This window comes from Trachurus japonicus, chromosome 13, assembly GCF_045865225.1.
Source record: "Trachurus japonicus isolate A0001 chromosome 13, Traja_1.0".
NCBI classification, from domain to species: domain Eukaryota; kingdom Metazoa; phylum Chordata; class Actinopteri; order Carangiformes; family Carangidae; genus Trachurus; species Trachurus japonicus.
The window spans coordinates 31,159,085-31,171,615 of record NC_140919.1 but is presented as its reverse complement, the minus strand read 5'-3'; the positions used below and the strand labels follow the sequence as shown (position 1 = coordinate 31,171,615).

The 12,531-nt window shown below is 39.6% G+C and overlaps 1 protein-coding gene across 1 annotated transcript in view; it reads left to right on the top strand.

Annotated features, from left to right (window-relative positions):
• Window positions 1-12,531, top strand: part of gbe1b (glucan (1,4-alpha-), branching enzyme 1b) — a 98,169-nt gene that overhangs the window by 23,757 nt on the left and 61,881 nt on the right. The window contains exons 6-7 of the mRNA XM_085795949.1: window positions 34-124; window positions 1,812-2,021. Of these exons, the coding sequence (XP_085652075.1) occupies window positions 34-124; window positions 1,812-2,021 (301 nt within the window). The remainder of the gene's footprint in view (window positions 1-33; window positions 125-1,811; window positions 2,022-12,531) is intronic.

The window sequence follows — 12,531 nt, the reverse complement described above, 5'->3', positions numbered from 1 at the left end:
TCTCTTTTGCATCTCTCTCCCTTTTGTATTTAGGTTACAACTGTATTCAGCTGATGGCTATCATGGAGCATGCCTACTATGCCAGCTTTGGATATCAGGTCACAAGCTTCTTTGCCGCTTCCAGGTAAATGTTTGCTTCTTTCAGAGCATGAATTATATATATAATGCAGAGGTTAGCAGAGCTTTCGCTGAATAGTTGCCATGTTAAGAAACTGCATTAAGCATATAAAGTCTTTTTTTAAAAAAATATTATTCTACCAGTTATTTCAGCACTAGCAGATAAATGTATTTAAAATGTCTTTTAATTTAATTGTTAGTGACAGGGTTTAGATGCTGATATTTACAAGAAGCATGTACAGAGGCTGGTACATTTCACATAGTATGCGAAAGACAATATTTGATTATGAGTTCAGTGTTTCAATGACGACACTGTTGCCCGTCTTCTTTGGTCGACTTCTTCACCAAAACAAACTATTAACCCTCTCAGCCAATGGTTTGTGTGGCTGCTCCAGTTGCAGTTTCTTCATCCCAATGAAAGAGTGGTCGCTCATGACAGGGTTAGTGTTGTGGTGTATGGTGTGCATCAATGTTTTTGCCACCAGTAACCCTAGGTATTTCCAAATTGACCAAGACTACATCTTATAACTCAACCATTTCACAAGTCATTTTAAATCAGGTTACAGCTTCTGCCATTGATCCAACTGCAAATAATTTATTTGGAGGTACAAGAAAATAAGTGAGTAACTTCCAACTCAACTATCAAGGTTAGAAAATCTGACACCTGCAAAAACTCCACTATAAATACATTTGCCTCTAATCCAGACAGTGCAGAGAGTTGTAGATAAAGGCAGACTAGACTGAGTATTTATCTTCTCTCAGATATCCCTCCTTCTTTTCTTCGAGTAGAGTATAAACCCAAAGTGTAATGTATATGGTGTAATTTCACCCATGATTGATTTCTCAGTGTCATTTAAAACCTGAGCGGTTAAGTATCGGGAAGCCGGGTAATACTGTTGCTATGTGTCCTGTTTTGTAAGGAAGCTGATGCGATGATAGCTGGAAGGACAGACAGACCCCTTACTGGACAAAATGAACTGCACACACAAAGATGTGTGTGTGTTTGTTAATGGAGGTGTTTATGCACACATGTAGTTGTTCTCTGGTTTTTCTGAGTGTCCTCTGAGTTCACAGTGTCTTCTACATTACCCTTTAGATGTTATTAAAAGGTTGAAGAGTTATGATATTATATAAAAGCTATCAAATGACAAAATGTCAGTAACCTTGCTTGACAGTGTGGCTATAATGGATCTTAAGATAACTGAAAAAGATTATGATTGTGAAATAATATACACTACTGCTCTACAGTCTGAATCACACACACATTCTAATGGAAATATAAATTCAGTGTGCTCTTGCACTTGCTTCTAAATTGTAGGCCTGCTGACACTGTGATAGTATGTTAAGCAAAATAAACTCCAGACTCTGTGTAGTTGCGTTACTCATCATGTCCCCAGGTTAAGTCAGGTTTACTTTTTTGAGGAGGGCGCAAGTCAATGTTCAGGGATATTGGGCATGGTTATGGTTTATTGTTAAGGAAGTTGAACATTTTTGGTCATTGGAAAGAATTTTTTGAACACACAGTTGATCTTTTATTTGTAGTAAAGATGAGTTGGTCTGTTTATCATCTACAGTAATGGTAACTTTGACATTCGGACGAGAATTAAAGGTTGAGCGTGGAACTACAAGTGAATTAGGACAGGGTCTGGATGTGGTGAGCTAACTGCACTGACAAATTACGTGTGTGTCTTCAGTCGGTACGGTACCCCAGATGAGTTGAAGCAACTGATCGACGTGGCTCATTCGATGGGCATTGTGGTGCTGCTGGATGTCGTCCACAGCCACGCATCCCAGAACACGGAGGACGGCCTGAATCGCTTCGATGGCTCCACTTCGTGTTTCTTCCACTCTCCACCCAGAGGGGAGCACAAGCAGTGGGACAGCCGCCTCTTCAACTATTCCAGGTACGTCTTGTTTGGTTCCAGTGCTTAAATACTGCACTCCATATTTGTGTAGTTTAATCAGCCTGCTGATAAAAATAAACTTGAAAGCCATTAAAGAAGAAAATGTATTAGTAACCTAAATGATCTTTGATTCTCCATGTGAGAAAGTCCTTAATGCAAGTCTGAATGAGAAATCTCTTCATCTTACCTCCTACAGTACCTCATCTCAAGATGTATAAACAACACAAGCTGTTTCTTTTTAGCATAATTATGCATTTAGTTTGTTTGGCAGAAAGATATGTTGTGCACTGATGCACAACTTTTTAGATGTGCATTGGTGCATATGGTTAAAGCACCATGTTTAGGTCAATTTGATACATTAGTATTGTGCACCGCAATTTACATTTTCAGTTCTATCTTGGCAAAGAGAAAAATCTTCTCAGGGACCACTAACAGGTGATTGTGAAGTCTTTTATGGAAGCTGTGAGAGCCTTAAGAGCATATTCTAAACAGGGTGCACTATGTAATTAAATCAGAATGCAATTACATACTGTTACAGTAGTTGTGAAAATGTGCTCCTCTACATTTTGTGTCATTAGCAAGCAGATTTGCATTTAACCAGCGCTGTTGGGCTCCTTTTACTTTTGTCTGACTTTTTTGCTGCTATAATTTTGAGGTAATTAAATCCGACATTCCATTTCTGCTGAGCCTTTTAACGCCGTCCACGATATAAAAGCCAGGAACTGCCCAGTGATTATTGCAATTTCAACTCAACTCTTCGTTACACTCTAGATATGGGGATTAAATTCTGCATGTGAATGGTAGATACGTATGATAGAGATTTAAAATTCAGCCAAGACCACATCTGATTTATAAATGTTTGTTCTCCTTGAAAGTATAAGGTTAATAAATGAGTACTACAGCTTTAGGGGTCAAGAATTTAAAAACAAAAAGGGTATGGGGCGGGCATCTTATGAAGAGATTGATAAATGAGGCCAAATGGTAGCTGACATACCACTCTTGATATTTTATGAGACTGTCTCATACAGCATGATGTGCTCAAGGTCAAAAGCAAGACGTGATTGCAAAAATGACAGATTACATCTCTCACCTACAGTACCGTTAATCTGATATTCCTAAAGCGTAGAAAGGGCTATTAATGGTGAAGTTAGGTTTCCTCAAATCCTCTTGATTTAAAAAAAACAACATTTTTTACGCCTTTTACACATTTGGTCAGACATGTGTTGAATTATAATGCATCGTGAGTGATGATTTGATGTTTCAGTGTTGTTAGGCTTTGGCTATGTTCATATCATCAGCTAATTACACAAGTGTGAGGAATAATGTGAAGGGTCTGAAGTGGACGAGCTGTTCTCCGACTCTGCTGGTGCTCAGTGGACAACAAAACTATTGATTGGTGTTGTTGTAAACCCTGTTAATTAAGTGTCTCTCTTCTTGCCTCTGTACCCACAAAATGATCCCAGCGTAACATTAAAGAGGACCGGGCACTGTGGAGTCTATCAAATGCCTTTTTTGAACTTGTTCTTTAATAAGAGTGTGTTGGGCCGCTGCTGCAATTTCCAATACATTACACAATGTTTAGTGTCAGGCATGGGGGCTATAATAAGAGAACAAGGTTCTTCTTTCATTAGTTATTGAACTCTCCTCATATCAGAAGCACTCATTAGACACGGTGCAGACATATGCCACGACTGGGAGGCATATGAGGGGTCATTTGTAAAAGCCCAGAGGAGCTCTGCAATGCCATAGTTGGTTCATTTGTCTTCTCTGCCTCTTGTAGGTTGTTTGGACGTGTCGTTGGTGTCAAGCTTTTCGGCTACTCCCTTAGAAGGAAATGAACCTCAGAGGCTAGCCGTGAACCTCATGTGGAAACACAGCCTGTTTTTAATCAAGCAGCCCTGCTATCAGCCATCACAGCCTGACCATGATGTTCTTATTAGGTTGACAGAACCTGACTGATACAGGCTATCGGAGCAAAGATATATTTTCCCCGTTCCTGCCTTCTCTGCTCCGGTTCCATTTCTGCATCTTTATCACAGAGCACTTTTTTTGGTTGTTTTTTTTTTTTTTAGTCAGTGACTTTTCCTCATCAAACATTCACCTCAGTCTTGAGAGAATGCTGTTGCTGTTTAGATAGATGCCTGCTATCCTATTTGTTAACTTGAGTTGCCTTGGAGTCAAATGCGTATTAAAAATGTCTGACTTTGCAAACATTAGTTCCAGGCTGTAGAAATGCGAGAAGTAGCTTTGTGGATGCTGAATACCAACGCAACACAAAAGGACTGAGCACCAGTGAAACTGTGCAGGGGAGGCGCTGCCGACACTCGCCGCAACTCACATTGTGCTTGGTTTATGTCAAGAGGTTCTTGGATGTAAACTTCTACACACTTACTCACCAGACACGCAGATGCTCTTCATAGGCAGGTCTAGGGGATATCTGAATCACTTGTTGGCCACTGTTACCTTCATAAGCCTTTTCAAATGTGTCAAAGTCACCTTGAGACGGTGGCTGAGGGAACAGAGCCCATGGCTCGGCGTGTTGGGGGTTGGCAGCCACAGAAGCCAATCCTTTTTGCAGATCAGGGCCTTCAGATGTGAGAGTTCTGAGAAGCTTGATGTGGGCTCATTCTGTAATCCCCACCCCCACCCCCACCCCCACTTCTCACAGGATCATTTGCATCCATTTTTCATCAATCTTTGTGTGAATTCTTAAGATATGAAAAATAGGCTCACAGCCAGGCTTCTGAAAACTCTTTTTAAGTCCTGTCCATGTTCTCATGTTGAGAGATCGGCCCAGTGTTTAAAGAACAAGGAGCAATAATTCTCTCTTTGACAAGATTATTCTATACATGCATTATTATTATGTTCAAATATTTGTTAATCTGGTGTGGATGGGGCAATATAAACAGTGATCTTACATATATTCAGCAAGGGAGATTAGCACTGCTTGGACTCTAAGTGTGTTCTTTAGTATGAGAGCTCAAGTAAGACTGAATCTAATAATTCAGGTTCTCTGAAATATAACATTGCACTAAAGGCAGTGATCAGTTAATCTTTTCATCTAATGAAAGATAGATTTCTTGATTACAAACTACACTACTTTTATTTCCAAGAGCCATGTAATAAACTGTGGGACACATATTACTTAAACATGACTTTTGGCTGTGTGAAGATTGCTCATAGCTTTATCATTAAAATAGCACAGAATAGCTTGAAGGGCATTCAGAGAACACAGCCCTTTGCCAAGGCCACGACAGAAACCAGAATTTCACTTCAAATTTGTTGTAAAGACCCTGGATCTACCCCAAAATTTAATGGCTTCCTCCGTGCCTCATCCCTCCACCAAGTTTTGTGCAAATCGGTTCAGCACTTTTGTAATCCTGCTGACAAATAAACAGACAGGGGTGAACACACAACCTCCTTGGTGGAGGTAATAACACACGAGGAAACATGTGTAAGGGAAACAAAGAATCATCTTTCTGCTAATTGACAGTCTCGTGTTTTAAGAAAACCCACAGCAGAAACTGTCACAGAAGAATAAAAACTGTCTTTGGAACCACGTGTTTCCAGCATACAGGGACTTTGGACTGTAGCTACTGTCTGATCAATCAATAACCTCAAACTTGAAAAGTCAGCTGTGTCCAGATTCAGTAATTTCCGTATTTTGCACCCATGAGATGTTCCCCTTGCCCCATCAAGTCACACAGCGAGTGGAAAAGCAGTTTTTTCCCCTCTGGTGAGCTTCAGCTAATGAGCTCAGCTTAGCTGCAGGTGCACATGGCGGCTGGTTGGAGCTGCCTGTAGTGCTTCCACGAGGTAGGAACCTAGCTGCTCTGTACCCTCATGCCCCTCAGCCTCTTAAAACAATCTGGCAAATAAATAGAAATCAAATCCATTGCAGTAATATGTTCTTCAGTTTTGTTTATGTGAAGAGGAACTGTGCAAGATTTGCACCTTAATTAAACAGCTTCGGAGTAATTGTGATGGTTAAATGACTTGTTACGGGGAGAACGGAGGCTCTCTTCCCCCTGGCGTCTCTTGACCGACACCTCCAACCTGGTGTCCCAGATCTCGTCTCGTGAGAAAAATGTACCGTGTTATGGCACTGTGACAGAAACACAACCCGTAATCCATAATCTCTTGTTAACGTTACCCACCTAGGTAGACATCGCTCTACGGATTCCATGGAGGGAAGAGGGTTAGCGCTGAGTTTTTACGACAGTGAAAAAATACACATTTTGAAACTGTAGGGGAAGCTGCAAAGAGAAAAAGGGACAAAAACAGCGAAAAGGCAACCGGATTTGCATAGTTCCCCTTTAAATGCTCAAGAGATTATAAACTGTCTTGTAGACCAGAGTCATTTAATCAGCGGAAAGATTGTGTAAATTGGATTATGATGAATCAATAAACGTATACAGTATATTGATCCATTTTTCAGTAGCAAGAGATGTCAGCAAAGAGCCTAAATTAAGGCAGTAATACTCAATGTCAGTGTTTCTCTTTCACATGATACTGAGACACCACTCACTCACTCAGTACAGGATTGCAAAGTTTGCAAAGTTATTTTGCTAATGAATTTTTCATTTCCATCAACAGTGATCTATCAAAGGGTGCAGTTGGTCTGGAATATCATACTAAAAAGTGGTAACAAAGTTGTGTCTGTTGTTGCTCAGTCCTCCTCTCCTGCTCATGCATTTCAAGGAGCTGATATTCCCTCAGTAAAGCCTGTAAGGCTCCCTCCCTCCCCAAGGCTGGCTACCCACCTGTTTTTGTAATCAACCAAGCCAGAGAGGTTAGCACACTGCAGCACATGATGATGATGATGATGATGTTAGCCAGCCAGCTAGCTAACTGTACAACTATGATTTTGGAGGAATGCCTTTAATTTGCCTTATCTTTGCTTTGCCAGAATGGTCATACCATTTAAGTCATTTCAGTGATTATACATGAGAACATACACCTACAGAGATATCCTGCCTCTACTAAAATATGGCCCATTGGAGAGAACTCCTACAGGGCAGAATTGGCCTGCCAGACTGCAATTGATTCCTGAAAGGCTGCAAGAACAAGGTGATACTAATTACAGGTTGCTAAACATACAAACAGTCTCTCAGGCGGCAGAATATCCCTCCCAGGATGCCAAGCAAGAGCAGCGAGCTGCCAGGCAGCCTAAGGAATGCCAGACAAATGGCAGATATCTGACACAAAGCACAGCAATACAGGGACAGTCTGTCAGACAGCAAGATGAGAGTTTACCCTGCAAGGCAGCCAGCATCACCAGACTGTCTGAAAGGCTGCTTAACAATGTGGTACAAAGTATAAAGGCGTATTTGCTACACATGTCCGGTGCAGAGCACACGTTTGCGTTTTTTCAGGCACACAATGCTGACTGTGTTTTACTCGACTGCCGCTTACTTTATGAAAAGGGACATGGCAACTAGATATGATTAGAATGTCTCCCTTTTAGTCACAAAAGTGATTGAAAAGACATTATACAACATCAGCAATTCATGTCCTTCAGTAATCTGCTGCGCTCATGTGTATTTTATGCCTTCACAAGATGAATGAATAATCCAACAATCAAAAAAGTGATGTATATAAATAAAAAAACTTAAAATCAAAGCCTCAACCAAGAAATGTGAATTTATAGCAGGTGTCACACCTGTCAATATCTCTGACCTGGGCGCATTAATGGCTGCAGGGATTGGAGAAAAGTTTGAGAGGTGTTAAATGAGGCACGTTTTTTTTTTTATCTTTTTCGTCCAGCAAACGCACACCATCCATCGGGCTGTCTGGCATCATTGTTTGAGCATCTCACTTCTTGTGTGACCTGTCAGCTTCTTGAATTTGTGTTCTCTTATACTGTGCAGCTTATCTGTGATGTTGTGAAAACAGGGACTCAAGTTTTTCTCCCTGCCATCATGACAAGTTGCCATGGCGCCTTATGCAAAATTGACTCCTGGCAACGCAGCATGTTTCAGTATATATGTTCTGCCCACAAATGTTCTACCTACAACAGAACATTAAATACCATCATATGCATCACAGTCAAGTTTAGCTGGAGGTGCAACGAATCATGGAGCAGATGTAAAACATGTCTGTTCTGTCTGTTGTTGTTTGAAGCCCACTTGTAACTTTCAAAATGTGTTAAACGTTTTCATTGTCACCAGATTCAGCCGCAGTTTTGACGTCAGTTCTGACGTCAATCAAGTCTTTAGTTAGGGGATTGATTTGAATTTCCCATCCTTGTACATGCAGTTCAAGTTTTTTTCCATTTGCTTCATTAGTCATAGAGCACCAGTAAATGGTCTAATCCTGGTCTAATTTGCACAGCATTGACTTTTTTTTTAATCAGCCCCTCTATATATATTTCCTAATCTGTAATGTTTTAAAGTGGACTCTTGGTCCTTGACTGTTTCATCTGAACCCTGAAATAACTTACAGGTTTTGAAATGTTCATATCAAATTCCTTTCCCCACCCCCTCACCCTCCTCTTTACATAAAGTCTTATATTTACTACACTGTCTTTTAGATGCTGATAATAATGTTAATATTTTTCTGTATTTCTTCATATTGTAAAATCTTTTTATGTTTAAAATTTGCCCATTTTAGCTAATATCCCTTGGTGCTCAATTTATTTTTTTGCCATAATATGCCCTTAATTTCAATTATCTGAGCAAAACTGCATTAAACAGCCATATACTGTTGTTGTTTAATGCATAGTTTTGTCTCAGCCACTGGAAAGCCATTACATTACCATCTTTTGTCACAGTACATAATGCTGTCATAGCATGTGGAATCCATTGTTTGAACGTCTGAATAACCATGGATATAAGCTATGCTATCCATCAAAGAAGTCTGAGCTCTCTCCCTAATCAATGGCAATCGAGTGACAGCATCTAAATGTTAGAGCCTCAAGTATTTAGTTACAGATTTGCTCCAATGAGGCTTTGAATTTCCTGCCCCTGTACATGACATTTAGTGTTTTTCCATTTGCTTCATCAGTGATTAGTGCACCTGTAATTGGTCTACTGCAATTCACCTACAGTAAGGCCACTACTAGAACGATATTGTTCCTTATGTCTTAGTCCACCTTCATATACAGTAGTTTACCCTATGCAGCCTGTTGATTACTCTTGTTATAGATCCCCAAAGTAAAATTGTACAGTATTTTTGTTAATTAGTTGTGGTTGGCAAGTAAAACATCCAACTTCAATTTATTTCCAAAAGCCAAACATCCCAAGCTGATTGATTAACACAGAGGTTTATGTCTGGCTCGTCTAAAGCCTGATGATGTTTTTCATTCCTGACCTTTTACCCCTTTAAGATCTTTATTCTGCCTAACAGCTTCTGCCAGAGGCTCTATAAAAATTGTGACTAAGGTCAGTAAAAGACAGCAACCATGCCTGATAGACTGTTCCAATATTATACTATCAGTCAGGCTGCAATTTATTTTTATCCTTGCGGTTGGAGTTTTTTTTTTTTTTTTAATACCCTGTATAGTCTTGCCATTTAGTCCAAATTTCTCAAGCACTTGAGAGAAAAATCCAGTTTTCCAGTTAGATCTTCTATTATATCATCCAAAAACTCAATATAACTTCATTTTTACACTAATCAAGGTATAGTACATTTTATAATCTACAGTATATACAGTGTAAATATAGATCTATGATCTGAGTAGCTCTCAATCCTCCCCCACTGATAATACATCTTTCTTCTAGGATGGTGGGAGTTACCATCCTACTCAAGTAACAGCATAAGTAAGTCTCTGAATGGTTTGTAGCACTGTGCACTGCTGTCACTGCCAGGTTTGTAATTTGTTTTTAATCTGCTCACCGCTGTTTCTATTTCAGTCTTTGTAATGGCCCTAGTCAGACTTTTCCAGTTGCCAGGACTTGTTGTTACTTCTATAGCAAAATGCACTTGCAGGTAAAACAACATCACATATGATAGATTACCTTATCATACTCTACAAGCAGCAACGTTAGAGCTTTACTCTATTAGTGCTCCCTAACCAGGTTTCACTGTCATTGCTAAGCTTTAGCATGAGGACAGTGTAATATGCAATTTGCTTTTGTATTAACACTACAGACTGAATGATAACTTCATTGAACTGCATAGATAAGCGGTGTATTGCATCGAGTATAGAGATCTAACTTTCTCACTGTAATTGGACTTCATGATGAATGGCATTGTGGGTCCTAATGTGGCAGTATGGTTTCATCTTGGGCCTCTGGCTCTCACAGGCTATTATCTCCATCCCGTGGGGATACATTGTGTCTGAGCCTTTGTTGGCTCTGCGCAGTGGTGTGGAGGACCTAATCTATTTATCACAGGGTCTGCGTGACCACCCAGCCAGGCTGCTATATCGGATCATACTAGGCTCCCTTGTGCTGCTCCTCAAGGGAAGGAGGAAGCGCAGATGTAACATGCAGCTTCACACCTGTCAAACAGTGCCGGGTTTGGTCATCCCTGAGGAATGGAGCACAGAGGGCAACACATTTAAATGTCTTTTGTGTCATGGCTTACTTGGCAGAAGAAAAATCTGGGATTTTGTCTCTCACCATCAAGGATGTAATCTCCAGAATTCAGTGTTGCAACATTCAGAAGTTCAATCAATATGCCTTAAAGAGGAGGTATCTCTGAGAACAAGAATGGTCTGGTTTTTGGATGGATTTTCGCAGTTTGAGATGTTATTGAAGCGTTGTTGAAGCATGAATCTGGGACTCACTGCTTCACCAACTTTTTGACATGATGAAATTGCATCATTCAAGCAAAAAACTGTTGAACTGCCCCACAGTGTGGTGTCACAACTGGTGGAAAAAAAACAAAGGGAGTTCAGATCAAACTTTTGTAATTCAGAACCAGTTATTTTAACCTCCAACTGTAGATGCAGCAAACTGAAGGCAAGTCAGCCCTTTCTTTTGAGAAATAAGGAAAACCTCCTTTAATAACGCATTTACAGTATATCGTCAATAATGAAAGAGACTAAAAATGAATCCAGTATATCTGGCAGAAAATAGATCTGTGGTTCAGTCTATGTCTAGACAGAGATGGTAAATATTTAAATCTTTCTGTTTTTAGTGTCTTTAATGAATGCAAATGAGGCTTTACCAACTTGACACACAAGCATATGCACTTAGAGTACGTAATAACAGAATAACCTCCGGTGACAAAACATTTGTCAGATTATATATAAACCATTACAATGCAAACAAAGAACTTTGTCTTCTATCCCAAGGCAGGGGAATGTATTTGTATTGCACAGTATCATACACAGAAGTCATTCAATGCGCTTAGCAGAAATAAAAATCCAGAGCACTGCAAATAAAATGTGCCACATAAATTGCCCCCTTGATCAAGCATGAACATCATTCATTTAGTTGTGAATGGATAACATATGGGCCTTAGATGAAGGCGTGTTTAATATTACGAGAAAATGTGTTTATGGGTGTTCATTTTTATTGCAAAACATCATACAAATAAAGCAACAATGTCATGCAGTTACCACGTAAACATTTGCAGAGAAGAAAAAAATGACACAGCTTTGATGGCAAATAATATGCGAGCTGCAGCGATGATAAAAATTCACAGGTGCTGTAGTTATTCTTTCAAATGAACTGTTATATTTATTAACTTTTTCTCAATCCTGACAAAACCATAATACAAGGCACTAGTAGATACACACGTGGGTCATTCCATAATTAGGGGTACATTTCAGCATATCCAAAACCAGAAAAATCTGTATTCTTTTTTGAAAAATAAACTTGATGTCTCCATAGTAAATAATTATTGGATACATTATTTTGTCAACCGTGTTACGGACAAATGTTTGGTCATAGAAAGCATAGTGTGAAGTGCTACAGATTTGATAACACATTTTCTTGAAAGCTTTCAGGTCCACTCACCAAGGGTTATGAGGTTGTTTGTTTAACTAATTGGATTTTATGAATTTTGAGCGTTATCATGTCAATTCTGTGAGATATTACCATGAAGGATGGATCTTTTTTCCACATAAATCCACTGAATCCACTGAAAACACTGAATTCAGAAATATTCACCATATTTATGTAATATCCCCTTATCCAGAGAGAGCCCCAATCGTCTTTGTTACAGTCAGAGTATTTAAACAAAAAACCACACGTAACACAGTTGACAAAGTAACAGGCTCTCCAGGGTATGTAAAAGAGGGGCCAGGGTCTGCCGTGCTGCCAGCCAATGAGTGCAGTTAATTATAGTATTATGTTAACACAACCGAACAAACTGTCTGTAGAGGTTGGTGTGAAGCTCTGGAGGTCAACTGATATTTCGTGAAACTTTTGGTGAGGAAAGGTCACCAATGTACTCCCAATTTGTCAAAAAAAAAACCCAACAAAAACAACAACAACAAAAAAAACAGGGTTCATAAGTGCAGTTATTTACAGGGACCCCAGACACATATCATTAAAACTATTGTTGGAGATGAGGACACAGAGCATCTGAGTTGTGAATCTCAGCCGAAGCAGAGGCA